Source organism: Scatophagus argus, chromosome 14, assembly GCF_020382885.2.
Source record: "Scatophagus argus isolate fScaArg1 chromosome 14, fScaArg1.pri, whole genome shotgun sequence".
Taxonomy (NCBI): Eukaryota; Metazoa; Chordata; class Actinopteri; family Scatophagidae; genus Scatophagus; species Scatophagus argus.
Genome location: NC_058506.1, coordinates 25,450 through 45,032, shown reverse-complemented (window position 1 = coordinate 45,032; position 19,583 = coordinate 25,450). Strand labels below are relative to the sequence as shown.

The 19,583-nt window shown below is 40.0% G+C and overlaps 2 protein-coding genes across 2 annotated transcripts; one reads left to right on the top strand and one right to left on the bottom strand.

The window, feature by feature from the left end:
- The first annotated feature begins 2,552 nt into the window (after positions 1–2,552).
- Positions 2,553–5,502, top strand: LOC124071111. The gene is made up of 6 exons (XM_046411550.1): positions 2,553–2,823; positions 2,952–3,085; positions 3,209–3,356; positions 3,978–4,226; positions 4,683–4,953; positions 5,142–5,502. The coding sequence occupies exons 2-6, from the start codon at positions 2,998–3,000 to the stop codon at positions 5,343–5,345; spliced, it is 960 nt and encodes a 319-aa protein (XP_046267506.1). The 5' UTR covers positions 2,553–2,823; positions 2,952–2,997; the 3' UTR covers positions 5,346–5,502.
- Positions 5,343–18,705, bottom strand: LOC124071110. The gene is made up of 12 exons (XM_046411549.1): positions 18,629–18,705; positions 18,106–18,303; positions 16,104–16,342; positions 15,913–16,013; positions 15,650–15,795; positions 15,039–15,233; positions 14,128–14,214; positions 13,751–14,004; positions 13,549–13,674; positions 7,672–7,812; positions 7,111–7,219; positions 5,343–5,772 (listed from the first exon to the last, which is right to left on the bottom strand). The coding sequence occupies exons 2-12, from the start codon at positions 18,260–18,262 to the stop codon at positions 5,555–5,557; spliced, it is 1,773 nt and encodes a 590-aa protein (XP_046267505.1). The 5' UTR covers positions 18,263–18,303; positions 18,629–18,705; the 3' UTR covers positions 5,343–5,554.
- Positions 18,706–19,583: the final 878 nt, after the last annotated feature.

Below are 19,583 nucleotides of genomic sequence, written 5' to 3'. Positions count from 1 at the left end.
CCAAAAACCTCATTGTTTACATTCCTCTGAGAAAGGTCCACTCGAAATGGTGAAAGCCAGTCAAATTTAATCATTTCTGAGCAAAAAACTTGATTGTGCACAGTTCTGTGAGGAAAATGTACTTAAAATGCTGAAAATCATGTTTACATACTCAAATCAGGCCATAAAACACTTGCTGTGTGATGAGGTGGAATATCAGAGAAACAGGGATCAAACCATGTTTTCTGTCTAAATCAGTCACATTTTCACTACATCTAAGCCAAAACCTCAATAATGCACAGTTCTGTGAGGAAAGCGCACTCAAAATGCTGAGAATCAAGTTTACTCACTGAAAACAGGTTTCAGCAAGTGCTTCTTCTGAGATCAGCTGGAATGGGAGAGAAACAGGGATCAAAGCAGGATATCAAATTCACTCACATTTGACTAATACTAAGCCAAAAACTTCATTGTTTACAGCCCTCTGAGAAAGGCGCACTCGAAATGGCGAAACCCAGTCAAATTTCATGATTTCTGAGGAAATCAGAATCAGAATCAGATCAGAATCAGAATTCCTTTATTAATCCCTGGAGGGAAATTCTTGTTTTTCAGACATTGCACATGCTGTATTCCCGACCAAGAAAGGAGAAAAGTGCAGAGAATAAAAATAGGATAAACAAAAAACTAAAATCTCAAGTACAGGTATTTACAAAACACTGTATTCAAATTTTTTAAGAAAATTTAAAAATACAGGTATGTACATGTGTAAAATAGTAGAAAAACAGTGAGAAAGACCGGGAGCGTCTGTAACAGGCTGCACACGTATCCACGCATGCGCACTGTGAAATAACTTGATTGAGCACAGTTCTGTGAGGAAAATGGACTTAAAATGCTGAAAATTGTGTTTACTTTCTAAAAACAGGCCATAAAACACTCGCTCTGTGATGAGGTGGAATATGAGAGAAAAAGGGATTAAACCATGTTTTCTGTCTAAATCAGTCACATTTGACTACATCTAATCCAAAACCTTGATTGTGCACAGTTCTGTGAGGAAAGTGAACTCAAAATGCTGAGAATCAAGTTTACTCACTGAAAACAGGTTTCAGCGAGTGCTTCTTCTGAGATCAGCTGGAATGGGAGAGAAACAGGGATAAAGCCAGGATTTCAAATTCACTCACATTTGACTACATCTAAGCCAAAACCTTGATTGTGCACAGTTCTGTGAGGAAAGTGAACTCAAAATGCTGAGAATCAAGTTTACTCACTGAAAACAGGTTTCAGCGAGTGCTTCTTCTGAGATCAGCTGGAATGGGAGAGAAACAGGGATCAAAGCAGGTTTTCAAATTCACTCACATTTGACTAATACTAAGCCAAAAATTTCATTGTTTACAGCCCTCTGAGAAAGGTGCACTCGAAATGGCAAAACCCAGTGAAATTTCATGATTTCTGAGCAAATAACTTGATTGAGTACAGTTCTGTGAGGAAAATGGACTTAAAATGCTGAAATTTGTGTTTACTTTCTGAAAACAGGCCATAAAACACTTGCTCTCTGATGAGGTGGAATATGAGAGAAACAGGGATCAAACCATGTTTTCTGTCTAAATCAGTCACATTTTCACTACATCTCAGCCAAAACCTCGATTGCCCACAGTTCTGTGAGGAAAGCGCACTCAAAATGCAAGAATCAAGTTTACTCACTGAAAACAGCTTTCAGCAAGTGCATCCTGTGAGATCTGCTGGAATATGAGAGAAACAGGGATCAAACCATGTTTTCTGTCTAAATCAGTCACATTTGACTACATTTAAGCCAAAACCTTGATTGTGCACAGTTCTGTGAGGAAAGTGAACTCAGAATACTAAGAACCAAGTTTACTCACTGAAAACAGCTTTCAGCGAGTGCATCCTGTGAGATCTGCAGGAATATGAGAGAAACAGGGATCAAACCATGTTTTCTGTGTAAATCAGTCACATTTTCACTACATCTCAGCCAAAACCTCGATTGTGCACAGTTCTGTGAGGAAAGTGCACTCGAAATACTAAAAATAAAGTTTACTGACTGAAAACTATGGAGGCTGAAATGTGCCACGGATAATTAATTGAATAGACCTTTAAATAATTAATTAAATGTGTCATTAATTTATTAAAAGTGTAATTAAATTATTAAAATTGACTTTAAATATATATATGATTAATTGAATCCTGATTTATTTCATGTAAATGTATGTATGTTGGATGTATGTATGTTTATTTCGCTATTTAAATAATTATTGTTCTATTTAATTATTTCATAGTAAGTGCGCTGCAGCACTTCATGAAATAATTGTATCTGTCAACCTCACCCATCAAAGTCAGTGGGCGGGACCAAAGCCGGCTCTGGGTGGGACTACAGCCAAATCAATTGCTTTGGTCTGCACTTTGCAGTCTGATGACGAGAGGCGATATTCAAAAAGCATGGCGGGTACAGATAATGAAAATCAAATATGTGGAGACCTTATAAACAGTGTAAACAATTTAGCAGATAATGTGGAAGCAGATACGATTGAGCCAGACAACGTGATCAATCAAATTGTTCATAGAGACTATTGGAATCGTTTCCGCACTTTCCGACCACGATTTTAACAGGAGAGTAACAGCAAATTTAGAGGAAGTACTCCATCGCTTAGCTAGTAGGGCTACCACACCGCAGCATGAAAACCACCCGGAGGGATCGGTGAATTTCGTTTTCGACATACCAGCTGCAGCTCTTGAGCAGCAAGTTCTTTGTGGAATACCAGCAAGTGAGATTGCAACGAGGTTAGGAGCTTCAACAAGGACCATCAGAAGGCGACTGAAACAGTGTGGCTTGAGGTATGTAGCGTGAATGCATCTGTCTGACTGCAGAGATTATTGATGGTTATCGGTGTCGTGTCATAGCTCATTCATTTAACCTATTACCTTTAGCGTAACACAAATTGCCTTTGATGTTTTTTGTGCAGAAAACGAGACCTTTATTCAATTGTGGACGATGATGAGTTGGACCGTATGGTTCTTGAAATACACAGAGGACATCCAAACACCGGATACAAGCTCATGCGTGGCCATCTAAATGCAAGAGGTGTGCGTGTTCCAAGTAAGTGCAGGTGTTTCGGTTGCCAGTCGTCACTAGTACTATACTGTTTGATAATTGTCATTCATTTTGGCCATGTCATCCAAAGCTTTAGCCTATACTTTAATCCCTGCCCACTGTGCCCAGGCTCAAGGATACTTGACTCTCTACGCAGAGTCAATGCAGAAGGAGTGTACATGAGACGTTTAAGGCTGCGTGTGTCAAGGCGAAGGCAGTACTCTGTACCTGGCCCCAATTGTTTATGGCATATAGACGGGAATCATAAACTCATCAGGTCAGTCATATTCGTAGGAACAACATTAAGTGAATTGAGACACTTCGAAACATCACTCAACATAGTCATTATGTGATATCAACCTGTCCAGTTAGTAAGTGTAATTGTGAACCCATTTTGCTGTTAGGAAGTTTTTTTTTTCTCTCCGTTCTACCTGCTGGCTGTTGAATTTGCACAACAGCAGGAAAAATGGATTCATAATCAGTGTCATTTCCTAGACAGGCTTATGATTGACTTTGCATTGCACTGTGCTGTTTGTTAGTTCCCTTTATTTTTTTAGCAGTATGTATAAATGAACCATTAAAAGAATCTCGGGTGAAAATGTCTGCTCAATTAAAATTGGTCACCTGTTTTATTACAATGACACAGGTAGATTTCACAAGAAGACAATTTAAAGTAATCCAATTGTTGGAATGTCATCCTCTCAACCTAATGGTCATTCCAAGCCTCCAGTAGTTTTGACCTCTTGCTGTTTGCAGTTATCCGATAATTTTATTTTAACTTTAACCAAAATCCACTTGGAGGGGTGCAATGACTTAACAAGAAGGCCTACTTGACTATACAAAGCAACATAAACACTTGTAAAGATTTAATCTTTTTGTGTTTAAAACTGCTTCACAGGTGGAGATTCGTTATCCATGGTGGGGTGGATGGATTCAGTCGTCTCGTGGTCTACCTGACTGCGGCTGGCAATGATAGAGCCATTACAGTCTTGGAGAGCTTTAAGACCGCTGTTGAGCAGTATGGACTGCCGTCAAGGGTACGGTCTGATAAAGGGGGAGAGAATGCAGATGTGGCTGAATTTATGATCAGGAGTAGAGGAACAGACAGGAATTCACACATTACTGGACGAATTGTCCACAATCAGAGGTAAATGCATAGTTGCAATAAATACATACATACTGTACATACTACTGGTTCACACCAGTTGAACACTTTTCTCTAGTTCTTCACGGAAATTTTAGAATATTCAGTTCAATTTGTTTTAATTTGATTCAGTTTATTGATTTTTGTGTGTAAGACTCCACAGCACTGCCATTGATGAGTGGGAATATCTTTCAAGCAGTAGAATCTAAGCTTTCCAACAATATGACACTTGCCTGTAGACAAGACTTTAGGGGAGAGCATCACATGCTGCTTCAGGATATAATACATGTTAACATTCATGTTTTGTTCTGTAAACTGCCCAAGACCATACTGTAGCAGATGATTCCAATAATCCAGGTCCTTGGTCTGTCTGCAATGAGTTCCAAAACTTGACCAGTGATGTAGTAAGGAGGGTCTTTAAAATGTCTTAAATTAAAGCATTGATTTTATTTAACACAGGATTGAAAGGATGTGGAGGGATGTTTATGAACATACACTAGACCTCTTCTACCAGATCTTTACGTCACTGGAATATCAGGGACTTCTCAATCCGGATAACGAGGTCCATCTTTATGCACTGCACCGGGCCTTCCTTCCTGTCATTCAGCAGAGCCTGAACGATTTCAGAGATGCCTGGAACTTCCATGGTCTCAGAACTGAAAGGAATCAGTCACCTCAACAACTCTGGATGCGATACAGAGACCAAGGCCCTATGGAGGATCCTACCCAGGTTTTAGAAATTAACTTCTAATTGTTTCCCATTGGTTAATCTGATTCACAGTATGCATAGCTTTTAAAAAAAACAGAATGAGCAACCTTTAATTGTTTCCAACTTCATGAGTTATTTTAATTACCTTGTGTAATGCCATGTAAAAATAGTTTTAAGTTCAATACTGATCATGCTTGTCCAATATTCAGGTTTATGATGACTATGGCATTGACTGGAATGGACCACACAGTCTGGATGGAGGCCTGGTGTCAGTCCCTGAGGTTCAATTGGCACGTGAGCTCTCGGAAGAAGAACTTAACATGTTGCCACCTGTAGGAGTGTCTGTATCTGATGCAATACAGTGTTATTTAGAAACCGTTGAAATTGTGTGCAGAATGACAACAACAAACTGATGCAAAACTTGAGATTTATTAAACTCTTTGAGAACAACAGCCACTGACGAGTCAGTGCAGAAATTGAAAATGAATGTTATTCACATAATCAGCAGTCCCTGGGCCAGAACAGATGTTTGTGAACAGTAAATTCTTTGGGACGCCCTCTATGAACTTAACTGAGCTGACATGGATGCTACATGCAGGAAATTCTTTTAAAAAGTAAAAAATTAAAGTAGCCCAAATCCTGTGTCTGCAGTATTTATGGAAGAGAGAAGTGCTTTTTCAAATTCACTGTATGTTGTGAAATGATGTGGCAGCTTCAATGTTTCGAAGCAGGTGGCAGAGGTGGGAAGGGTCCTTTCTGAAATCTCCAGCCTCAATTCAGCAGGAAGCCTCTCCCAACCAACCCAGAATTTCACCAATTGAGCCAGAGTACCTGGTGAAGCTAAAACAAATACATGGAATTAAATCAGAATGGCTTGCAAAAGTGTACACTCCTTCAAATGTTGATTATTTTGCCACATCAACAAAGTTTATACAATAAACATACATCATTTATGAAAGCAAATTTATTTGTGCATGTCAACGTTTTCAGTTGCAGTTGCTCTCAGTGCATAATTGTCTTTAGTTGAATGGCAAAATTGGCTGAATGGTAACATTTTTCTGCTAATGATCTAAATGGACAGTCACCCAAAACATACAGCTAGTAACATACAGAACTAGTAAAAGTGGCTTAAGGACAAAGACAATGTTTCAGTAACCACAACCTAACAGTAATTGAGATATAATAAACAGAATACTAAATCACAACGCCCTCATCTAAATCCTATTTATCTTTAATGGGCAAAGCTGAAACAGTATGTGTGTATGTAGGATAGCCTTCACACACAGTTCTCTCAGGAGTAATGGGTCAAGAAACAGTCCACCTTATTCCTGGAAATAACAGTTGTCAACCTGTAGTAAAATATGAAATTGCATAGGATTTTTCTCTGTGTTTGCAATAACCAGTTTGACATATAGCCAGAAGTCTATGGTGACAAGACATCTATGGTAATAAAACATTTGATGTGTTTACTTATAAACCACTTAAAATGAACGTAAAATGAACCAGAGCACAAAACTGATAATTCCATCAAGTGGACATGACTTGATGCTAATGGAGCCACTTACTTCCAGTGATTGTGCTATATAATGGATATATAATTAATGGATATCAACATAGTGGTTTGCATAAGTATCCACACCCCTTGAAATTTTCATTTAGCCAAATCAGAACCACAAATATAACAGCACAATCAAAGTTATATTTGTGGTTGTGATTTGGCTAAATGACAATTTCAAGGGGTGTGGATATTTTTGCAAACCACTATGTTCATATCCATTAATTATATATCCATGAGACGAACAGGCAATAAAACGTAGAGTTTGAAAGTAAGGAGTCCGCACACTTACAACACAGGACTTGTACATCTAACTATATCTGACTCCCTATCAGAGCAGAAAGGTTTAAAAAAAATGGCCACACCCCTGCAGGCCAGGTGTTATTTCAAACCAGTCAGTCTGTGTTTGTAGAGAATCTGAAGAGCAACACAGCCGAAACATCATCCTATTCTAACCATGGAATAAACATTCAAAAAGAAGTATTTTAACAGTGCGTACTCCTTACTTTCAAACTTCAGTCAGCCTTTGTCCTCCACCTTTGTATGGGATGTGCACAATCTCCAGCCTCAACTGAATAAAATGTAGAGTACAGTACATTTTTCAAATAAAAAGTGTTTCATACCGGCTTCCACGAATGTTCTCAGGAACCCAGTAATTCGGCACACATTCTCCACATCAAAGTCCTCGTCATCACTGTCCTCCACAGGCCAAGTGATTTTCTGTAGGACCATCTTAAAGAACAAATATGAACATTTTATGTTGGCATTATGCAGTTTTCATGGTACCCGCAGATATTCCTGCCTGAGGGTTAGTCGTGGGTGAGTGGGTAGAGCCTCAGACTTGCCAGTATTGACACACTTACAAAGTCGCTAAATATGTAGTTGAGAATGTCGGTCTTAGACCACATACAAAGTCCTGGGCACCTCTTAAGCTTTAATGGTTGTATAATCCATGAATATAACTTGACTTAAGACGAAGGCTAAAAAACTGTTTACCGATAGAAACCTGCATAGAGCAGGCTAATTTTTAATAGTTAAGTGTTATAATGATGATACAACAATGTGTGATTAAAATGTGATTAATTATTGATTATTAACTATGGCTTTCACATTATTACTCATGTTCAAATGTTTTAATGGTTTTGCAGCACTATAATTCACCAAGTAAACAAAATCTGACTTACCTGGGGAGTGAACTGAATTTCGACCATTCTGGGAAACATCAGTTGGACTACATCTGGCCTTGAGGAGAGGAGTGGCCAGAGCATCACGTCTTTTATGCCCCTTCGCAGTTGTTTTACCTGCCGTGTAGTCCTACCAATGACCTAAGAGACGGACATAATTCACAATCCAAATTTTAAGGATGCAACACTCGGTATGGACATTGTTTATAATCACACACTGGATCACCATCTAATAGTCAAGTCAAGTCAAGTCAACTTTATTTGTATAGCCCATTTTTACAAGCAGTTTGTCTCAAAGGGCTTAACATAACATCAGCAACATCCTCTGCCCTTCGACCCTCACATCGACTAAGGAAAAACTCCCAGAAAAACCTTTAACAGGAAAAAATGGAAGAAACCTCAGGGTGAGCAACAGAGGAGGGATCCCTCACCCAGGACGGGCAGACGTGCAATGGATGTTGTACAGGCAGGAAAGCAATTTGCAACATGAGAAATGACATTACTAAAAAGATAAGCAAAACAAAATCTCAACTGTTTAGTTTCACTTTTTGCTACCACCTCAATATGATTTTAACATTTCACAAGTTATAGGAAATTTATAGTATTGAAAATTATAATGAACTGCTGTAACATTCATGTATTCTTTTTTTTTTTTATGTGATGTTGAGAATCACTATCCTATCAGTTCGATTTCGGCCCGTAGGGAGAACCACCCCGCCCATAGTCGGTACATAGAGGAATGACAGGCAGATGTCAACAATACACATTGGGTTGGTCATAGAGCCGGCTACAGTTCAACTTGAAGATCTGGATGGAGAGATACCTGCAGAAAGATACAGAGAGAGAGAGAGAGAAAGGGAGGGAGAGACACAAGACTACGAGGAGCACTGGACACACAGTTAGTGACATAAAATAATGAACTGCATGTTAATCTGACGAGGGGAGAGGATAGAAGAGGAAAAGGAGGAGGGGAAACTGCTTGGTGGATCATGTTTGTGTCCCCCGGCAGCATAGGCCTATAGCAGCTTAGCTATGATAGAGATTTAAAGATTAACAGTTAGTCAGACCTATTCTACCTGTGGCTATATATCATGAGGTGGGTGAAACTATGCCTACCAGCCCTACACAGTTTATTTGGTGCTAACTATATGCTTTACTAAACAGAAAGGTTTTAAGTTTAGTCTTAAAAGTGGAGGTGGTGTCTGCCTGTCGAACCCAGATTGGCAACTGGTTCCACAGCAGGGGTGCCTGATAGCTAAAGGCTCGTCCTCCCGTTCTACTTTTATAAATTCTGGGAACTGTAAGTAAACCTGCACTCTGTGATCTGAGTGTTCTATTGGGAATATATGGGACTATTAGATCCTGCAGGTATGATGGGGCGAGTCCATTTAGGGCCTTATATGTAAGTAGGAGAATTTTAAAGTCTATTCTGAATTTTACCGGAAGCCAGTGAAGAGAAGCTAAGATGGGGGAGATATGATCCCTTTTACTGATTCCTGTTAAAACTCTAGCTGCTGCATTTTGGATCAGCTGCAGGTTATTAATAGAATAATTTGGACATCCTGACAATAGTGAGTTGCAGTAGTCCAGCCTAGAAGTAACAAAAGCATGAACAAGTTTTTCAGCATCACTCTGAGAGAGGACACTCCTAATCTTAGCGATATTACGGAGGTGAAAGAAGGCGGTCTTAGAGGTCTGTTTAATGTGATGAATAAATGACACATCTTGATCAAAGATAACGCCGAGGTTCCTTGCAGTCGTACTGGAGGCCAAAGTAATGCCGTCCAGAGAGAGAATATTGTCAGCTATTCTATTTCTAAGGTGTTTGGGGCCTAGAACAATGATCTCAGTTTTGTCTGAGTTTAATAATAAAAAATTGGAGGTCATCCAGTCCTTTATGTCCTTAAGACATGCCTGGAGTCTGGCTAACGGCTCTGTTTCTTCAGGCTTTAAGGATAAGTACAGCTGAGTGTCATCAGCATAACAATGAAAGTTTATGCCATGTTTCTGAATAATATTTCCTAGAGGGAGCATGTATAAGGTGAACAGGATCGGCCCAAGCACTGAACCTTGTGGAACACCGAGGCTAACCCTTATATATGAAGAGGAAACATTATTAACTTGAGCAAAGTGAAATCTATCTGTTAAATATGATTTGAACCAGCATAGCGCAGTCCCTGTGATCCTAGTCTCATGTTCTAATCTGTGTAATAAAATGCTGTGATCTACAGTGTCGAAAGCAGCACTGAGATCTAGCAAAACAAGTATGGAGACAAGCCCGCGGTCTGATGCCATGAGGAGGTCATTTGTGACTTTAACCAGTGCTGTTTCTGTGCTGTGATGGGCTCTAAAACCAGACTGAAACATCTCAAAGAGACTGTACCTGTGTAGGTGATCAATCAACTGATTTGCAACCACTCTTTCGAGTATTTTAGATAAGAACGGGAGGTTGGATATCGGCCTATAGTTTGCTAAGATGTCTGGGTCAAGTGAAGGTTTTTTAAGTAAAGGTCTAATAACAGCGGTTTTAAACGCCTGTGGTACATAACCTGTTGTTAAGGATAAGTTTATCTGATCTAAGAGGGAAACGCCAATCAAGGGAAAGACGTCCTTGAGGAGCTTAGTTGGGATGGGGTCTAAGAGACATGTAGTTGGGTTAGATTTGTTAATGCTGGAGGTCAGCTCGGGGAGGTCTATGGGCAGGAACCTGTCCAGAGATGGAGTAGGATTAAAAGAGATTACTAGAGATGGCACTATATTGGCTATTCTGGGAAGATCTTTATTGATTATTTCTCTAATGTTATTGATTTTATTGGTGAAGAAACTCATGAAGTCTTCACTGCTAAGAGCTGCAGGAATACAAGGTTCAACAGAGCTGTGACTCTTGGTCAGCCTGGCTACAGTGTTAAAGAGAAAACGTGGGTTGTTCTTGTTTTTCTCTATTAATGTTGAATAATAGGCAGTTCTGGCTTCACGAAGGGCCTTTTTGTATGTCAATAGACTGTCTTTCCAGGCCCTCTGGGATTCAGCTGATTTGGAGGAGTACCACTTCCTCTCCATCCGTCTTGATGTTTGTTTGAGTGTTCTTAAATTTGAATTATACCAAGGAGCTAGCCTCCTATGATTTCTAACCTTCTTTCTCAGTGGGGCAACCATATCTACAACTGTGTGCAACGTGGCTGCAGTGTTGTTGACAAAGGAATCAATTACTGCAGGAGTAACGTTTAAATCAGTACGGTCTGTTGTACTGGTACATGGAGCTGAGGGGAGCTGTGATGGGATTGCATCCCTAAATCTGTCTACACTATCTTCAGAGAGGCATCTGCTGTAATAGACCTTTTTGTTGTGTGCTGTAAAGTCTTCTAAAGTTAGTTCAAAAACTACAAGCGAATGGTCTGAAAGGAGGGGGTTTTGAGGGGCAACTGACAGGTTCTTAGTTTCTAGGCCATAGGTGAGAACCAGATCGAGTGTGTGATTGTGGCAGTGTGTTGGTTCATTCACTATCTGAAGGAAACCTATTGAATCTAAGAGTGAACTAAAGGCTGTTTTAAGACTGTCAGAGTCAACATCCATATGAATGTTGAAGTCACCTACTATAATGACTTTATCTGTACTGAGCACTAAACTAGATAAGAAGTCAGAAAACTCAGACAGGAACTCTGAGTAAGCAGCAGCAGGTGGGCGATACACAACAACTAATAAAACTGGCTTTTCTGACTTCCAGTTTTGGTGAGACAGACTGAGAGTGAGACTCTCAAATGAGCTATAGATGGATTTAGGTTTGGGGTTAATCTGAAGACTGGAGTAGTAGATTGCTGCCACTCCTCCTCCTCGGCCTGTGGCTCGAGGAACATGATAGTTAATATAACCAGATGGAGTTGATTCATTTAAACTAACATATTCTTCATCCCGTAACCAAGTCTCAGTGAGGCAGAATATATCAGACTGATGATCAATAATTAGATCACTGACTAGGAGGGATTTAGAGTGGAGGGATCGTATATTTAATAATCCACATCTGACTGTCCTATTTTTTGGCTCTAAATATTTGCTAGTTTGTATTTTTATGAGGTTATTATGATTAACACTTCTTAAATTTTGTGCTGGTTGGACTATGGGAGGACGAGGCACTGACACTATTTCTATGGGATTATTAATCTTAGTATTACTGTGTGAATTTATATTTTTATTTATTCTAATTTTAACGGAGGGCGGCAGTCCTACAGAAGCAGCAGAGAAGTGTGTAAGACAGCGACTCTGCTTCCTGGCCTCGACCCTGGGTTGTCAGGGTGTTGGTTGTCTAATAAACTTGGCCATATTGGTAGAAATAAGAGCCGCACCACCCCAAGTGGGATGAACGCCGTCTCTGCTAATGAGGCCAGGTGTTCCCCAGAAAGTCTCCCAGTTATCTATAAAGGCCACGTTGTTTTCTGGACACCACCGTGACAGCCAGCGACGGAGCGATGACATGCGGCTAAACATATCATCACTGGTCAGATTCGGGAGGGGACCAGAGAATGCTACGGAGTCCGACATGGTTTTTGCCAAATTACACACCGACTCAATATTGACTTTGGTGACCTCCGACTGGCGTAGTCGAGTGTCATTAGCGCCGACGTGAATTATAATCTTACCATATTTACTCTTATCTCTCGCCAGCAGCTTTAAATTGCCCTCTATGTCGCCCGCTCTGGCCCCCGGGATGCATTTGACTATGGTTGCTGGTGTCGGCTTCACATATCGCAAAACAGAATCGCCAATAACCAGGGTCGGTTTCTCAGCGGGTGTGTCGCTGAGTGGGGAAAAGCGGTTAGATACATGAAGCGGTTGGTGGTGAACCACGGGCCTTTGTTTTGGACTACGCTTCTTTCGAACCGCCACCCAACCTCCCTGACTTCCCGGCTGCTCGGGGGCTCCCGGGGGGCGGCTGACATCAGCTAAAGTAGCTAAAGTAGGCCGGTCCGCACAGGCTAACTGCTGCTGGCTAGCTGTCGGGACTAATGGACTGTGATCTACAGTACGAAGCCGGGCCTCTAACTCACTTAGCCTCGCCTCCAAAGCTGTGAATAAACTACACTTTCTACACATCTCACTCTCACTAAAGGAGGCAGAGGAATAGCTAAACATTTCACACACCTTACAGAAGACGGGAGAGGCAGAGGGAGAGTGAGTGGAAGAAGCCATGTTAGCACTAAGCTAAGCTCAACGACAAACAGGACGGGGATCGGAAAAGGAAAGAATCTAGATGATCGTGCGGTTAATAAACTTTTCCTAAAGTGCTTGTGTACTTATATGTAAGAACCAACCACAGTAAAAGCTAACACAAAATATGTCGACTCAAGTACACCAATACCACCGAACACCAAACGCTAGCAAGTGAATGAGTAGTGCGAGAAGAGGAAGTGACGCAATACGCAATACGTTACCCAACGCAGGAGAGCTGGCTGTGCATGAGTCATAGGAAGTGTCCTGTCCTGAGTCATAGGAAGTGTCCTGTCCTATAATAGTTAATAATGAACACTTGAAAACAACTTCTAAAAAGTATACCATAACGCTTAATACCAGATGTAGAAACTTGCATACCCCTTGACAAACATGCCATGCTATATGACCACAGACAATATATACAGTCGAAATGTGAAAGCCCAACACAAAGTTGTACACAACTGTTAAATGAAACAAACATTACATTTGACTTTCAAATATCTACAAATAAAATAAATGCATGCAAAAGTTTTTAGCCTCCCTTTACACTCAAGCAGGATTTTCAGCAATAAAATACAACTATTTACTGCATATGTCTGCCAGTGTTAACATAACCCATAAGACTTACAACAGCAACTACATAATTCAACAGTTTATCAAGGAGGAACTCACTGCATGGAGGAGAAGTTTGTTTTGCAGCCATTTCCTGTTTGTTCTTGTGACTGGTGGGAGGTCCCAGGACATGCAGAGATCTGAAATTGTGTCCTTCTCTTCAGGTGTAAGATCTTCTTGATCAAGCTAGGATGAAAGCTAAACATTATTACCCACCCCAACACAAAAACAAAAAAGCAGCAAGTTATTTCTTTATGCTTACCAGTTTTATGATATCCCTGATGTGTAGATCAGGGCAGTCTTCGATAGCAACAGTTGCCATTTCGGGGTCTCCATTGAAGAGCACATGAATCACAGCAGGACTTAACCCGGTGACAACGGGGCCATTGTGCAGAAAGCCGTGGCCCAACATCCTACCTGCAACCCGGAAGAGGTTGCTTTCAATAAGTGCCTCTGATGCTGCTGGAACAAGATGGTCAATTTCACCCTCAAATAAGACCGTCCGGCCCATTCCTCCTGTCAAGTACCAACAAAGCAGAAGTCACAGTAATCATTTATTAATCATTTATCAATCATAATCATAACACATAAAACCACATTATCATAACACCATATTATCCAAAACAGTAGGAGACTTACCAAGCCCTAGACTGAATCCAAACTGGAGTTTCGATATAATTGTTGTCATGAAGTACCTCATCACACCCTCTCCAACTGCAGAATCACCTGAGGAAGCACAGGAAAAAAAAAGCAGTGACTGAAGCCCCATTGGCACTCATACACATATTTTCTTAAACTGTTTAGGCATTTTGTTTACACACAAGTGGAGTTTTAGCTACCTAAAAGAATACATTTTGTGGCGATCTCTAAAAATGCAACTGAAACGCATACATGTAAAACAACGAGAAATCTGCATGTGTTAAAAAGTTTTCCTGGTAAACAACCCTTCCTTTTCATTCCATTGCACTTATCTGACACTTTTTACCCTAAGCGACTTGATTACAGGGTATTGTTTACAACCTGGACACTGTGTGGGTCATATGACGTGCTCAAGGACATTTCAGCCATAACCAACTGGTTAGGGTGGGGTTCAAACCTGCAAACCTCTGATCCAACACCCTAACCACAAGGTCATGGCTGCTCCAATCATGGCTAACCCTTAACAACTAGGCCATGGATGCCCCAACCAAACCCATAGTAAGTTAAGTTGTAACAATTGAGTTTTCTTCTATTCACACTGTGTAAATAGAATCTAAAAATATAAACAGAGGTGGGCAAGGTGGTGCAGCAGTCAAGCCCCCCACCTGGGGGCCTGGGTTATTTCCCCAACCCTACCCCGTCCCATCAGAAAAAAGGCCATTAAAGCCCAAAAAAATACTTCAGGACCTTTTTGTCCAGTGTAATAATTGCATATAGGAAACAGGAATATAAATGTTATTAATGTATCTATGTTACAGGCTTTACTTTTTACCTAATTTGCCATTTATTTTAGAAGGTGATGTCCCATTGAGACATCATTTGCACAGGAGCCTTGATAAACTGATACCTACCAGCAAGAGTACAATTGAGTGGACATGCCCACTCCTGCTGCTGTTTGTAGAATGACAGAAGCTGTTGTTCACGCTCCTCTTCTGAGTCTCGAATGTCCATCTTCATCTTGAGTGTTTCCCCATTGGCGTGCTCCCTTAGAAGATTCTGTTTAAAAACTTTAGCAGCTTCAGCTGGCTCTTTAATAAGTTTCCAATCTAAAAAAAAAAAAATAATAATAAAAAAAAACAATCGTGAGGAAAATAGTTAAATATAAAAAGGCATGTTAAGTTGGAAAACGTTTCGTGTCACCAACATGAGACCCAATATGTTCAGAATCTTTATGGTTTAAAAGAGAGAAAGCAAGCAAAGCAGCATTCACACCAAATGTTACATATTTACTTTAGCTAAAATATACATCAAGGGCCAAATAAAGTAAGATGTGATTAAGCCTCTGTCCCAAATTGTAATAAAGATTTTTTTTTCAGTAATTCTAAGTCTGAAATGCTTATATGCATATATTGTATTTTACACAGTCCCTATGTGTGAAAAATAAAACATTATTGATAGACAACATTCATTTACTTTTTTAAAAAGTACAATCTCCTAGCAGACCATAGTTGGTGTCACTAACCATTGTCTGTTTCATTGTAGTCACAATCCTCAATCACTACTGGTTGTACTGCTCCCACAGCCGATGGTCCAGGCACTTCATCATCATTGACTGGGTTCCCTCTGTCTTCATTTTTTGGACCTCCATCTGAATCCTGCGTTTGTGCCCTTAAAAAGTTAACTCAAATTAAATGTGCAGTCATACTACCTATTTGAGTTACCTTTGAGTAACACACAATAGTCATGTTCTTTAAATAAACATGGTACGCTTAAGAAAATACATACTCATTGCAAGTCATTCTGTGACGCTTCATCTCAGAAAACATAACCTCCTCCTGACAAGTGATGCAAGTTATGGCAGGACCAGAGGCATGGTGTGAGTTCTCCTAAACAACAAATGACTTAATATTAATAAAATGCACCACTGAGCTTAGACTGGAGTATTTGTAAAACACAATGTCTGTAGATGCATTTACAGAATGTATGGGTAGATCCTGCTGCAGTGGACGAATGTACAATGTGGCCTGTCCTATCATGGTGGATGGGTCCTTCAAAAAGGCGATAGTGTATCCAGTGGTGGGACACGGAAGTAATGCAAGACTTCGGCTGCGAGTTGATCCCGCAATTTTAAGAAGTTCAAAGCCTCCACCTTCTTGCAGCTTTGGATAAACTTCCAGCAGTTTATTCGTTATAACCATTGGATCACTGGGACTCCCTGTATAAAGAAAAAAAGCCTAAATGTAAATGAATATCCAAAAAACAAGTTAAGACTGAAAACTACTATTAAGAATGACAATCAATTTAGGAGTAAAATGAACCTAGGGTAAAGAGAGCCATTGGTAGTGGTAAACAAATACCAACCAATACCAAGTGAAAATGTGTTTTGTGCACTGCAAGGGATTTCCACATGTCCGAAATAGAAATCAAGAAACAAAACAAAAACAAAACAAGTCACATTACAATCCTTTTGATAGAATTGCAAGTATAATGACACTGCCGGGAGCGGCCAAAGGTGTGTCAAATGTATCTCCCACACCCTTCACAATCAGTGCAAGCACACATACCCAATCCTCATTAATTTACACACCTGTATATTTGACTGACAGTGGCCTTTGGGTCTGGCACAGTCAGAGCACACTATAAATTGGTTGATCATCAGCATTGCACAGCTGAATGTTACACTGCTGTTACATTCCTCCCCTAGCCTCCATATACGACTCCCGCTGTCTCAGCAGAGCCAGGAGCATCGTAAAAGACTACACACCCTGGCTTCCACCACTTCAACCTGTTGCCCTCTGGCAGGCGCTACAGGGCCATCAAAGCAAAAACAAATAGACTGAGGAACAGCTTCTTTCCTAAAGCTGTCACTAGGCTCAACTCAAATCTAGCACAAAGGAACTGACAGGCTTTGCATGTTACTGGCAATGCCACCCACACCACAATGTTGCTAAATACAGGAACTCTTGGAACTCTTGTCACTTGCACTATCGCTGCTCTGCTATATGTTATTATATACTGTCATAATTCTGCCATACTTGCCATATACTGTCATATACTGCCATATATACTTGCCTCTACTCTCTCATGCATATTGCAAAATACTTGAAAATGTCACATCAGTCACTTTATACACTGTGTTCACTTACCCATAGGATACTGCCATGTACCTCTCTGCCTTTATGCAGCCTTCCCTCTCTTTGATGTAAAATTGTATAATACTTGAGAATGCCACAACAGTCACTTTATACACTGCATTCACTTTACCCATAAGTTAATGCCATCTGCAGTAAATCGTGTACAAATTGTGTAAAAATTGTTAATATATATATATATTTTTTAAATTTTATTAAGTTTTATTACTTTTAGTATATACTAGGTCTCTATGTTTATTTACTTTATTACTGTGTGCACTTTATGGGAAAGCAGAAATCTCATTGTACCCGTATAATGACAATAAAAGCTTTCTATTCTATTCTATTCTATTCTATTCACTTACATTTCTAAAACCTAATGGCCATAACTTAGAATAATGTGCATGAACTGTGTTGACAGAGTAATGAATTGGGTTTCAGAAGCAGGGAATGCCATTATCTCTCTGCACCCTTTCAAAACAACCTAAACTGATGTATCCATTTTGGCATTGTCCTTCACTGTTGCCAATACTGACCCAGGTCATAGCATGAATTATGTTCGTATCATACCTGCAGCATACTATGAAGACAACACGTATCCTCTGTGTCATTAGAGCACCAGGAGAGAACAGTGATATTGCTGACCTGTACGCTGAGCTCGAAAAAGATAGTACTGTATAAACATACAGGTTGCTCTCATGTCATTAATGAAATATAGCATAACTACACACATCCAGCCACAACACGTTACCTTTGAGAGGTCATAATTCAACGACACTTACCTATCCTAAACGAAGTTTATAATGTTTTGCTATACATACAGAACAAACCCCTCATAATTACTGACCTGAAAATGTTACTCTCTGTTCTCCCAGTCCTGCAGCGAGAAGGTCAGCTTTCATCCCTACGCTTGAGACCGAGTCGGCTCGGTGGTCAGCTACACAGCAGAACACGTGTGTGTAACTGAAGATTCTTCTAGCTTGGGCACCGGGTCGTCTCGTCATGCTTGTTCTGACATAAGGCGCAAAGAGTCTTGATATTTCGGCTAAAACGAAGAAAAAAAATACCATCTTAGCCACCACATCTCAAAAGTGAATAATAATATTATTATGGTAGCTGTTTTAAATTTCACATTAACATACTAGCCTTACTCCTCTATCACGAGGCCGCTGGCTAACTTAGCTATTTTTTGTTGATTAGCAAACTAACTCAGATCCAATCAGCGCACAGGCCTACCAAATTATCATTAACATTACACATTAACATGTCTCTTGAATAACTGATAATTACTAGCACACCTGCCCATTATAAGATTAATGATTAGCCAGCGACATACATACCGGTAAGTGATACGTAAGTGATTAGCTTACCCTGAACAGGTGTTCGAGCAGGGTTAGGACGTTCCTGTGACTGTGGGGAGGATGTTTCTTGTTCTGGAGCATTTCTTATGGCAACTTCAATTAAATTGGCTGCTTCCCTGAGGAGCTCTGGGCAACTTTTTCGCATGGTATGCTTCTTCTCTGGGCATTCGTGATGTTACACGTTTAAATGTAATGTCGGTCACGATGTCCAGCACACTGTCTGTTTGGCAGGCAGCAGCACATGCACAGAGGGTTTAATAGCTGAACGGCTATGGCACATGTCACTGTTATCCAACAGTGCCATCTAGCGTATACAATTGTAATTGTGTGTATTGTGAGTCCGATGATCATCATCTCTACTATCGATCAGCGAAGCCTTATTTCGCAGGGAAACCAATCAGGTGTAAGGACCCGCCTACTGGCTTTGATGGGTGAGGTTGACAGTTAAAATTATTTCATGAAGTGCTGCAACACACGGGCTATGAAATAATTAAATAGAAAACAATAATTAATTAAATAGCGAAATAAATAAATATATGTATACATCTACATTAAATAAATTGGGATTCAATCATATATATACATTTAATGACAATTTTAATAATTTAATTACACTTTTAATAAATTAATGACACATTTAATTAATTATTTAAAGGTCTATTCAATTAATTATCCGTGGCACATTTCAGCCTCCATAGAAAACAGGTTTCAGCGAGTGCATCCTGTGAGATCTGCTGGAATCAGAATCAGAATCAGAATCAGAATTCCTTTATTTATCCCTGGAGGGAAATTCTTGTTCTTACAGTGCTTCTTCAGGAATATGAGAGAAAAGGGATCAAACCATGTTTTCTGTCTAAATCAGTCAGATTTGACTACATCAAAGCCAAAACCTTGATTGTGCACAGTTCTGTGAGTAAATTGCACTCAAAATGCAAAGAATCAAGTTTACTCACTGAAAACAGGT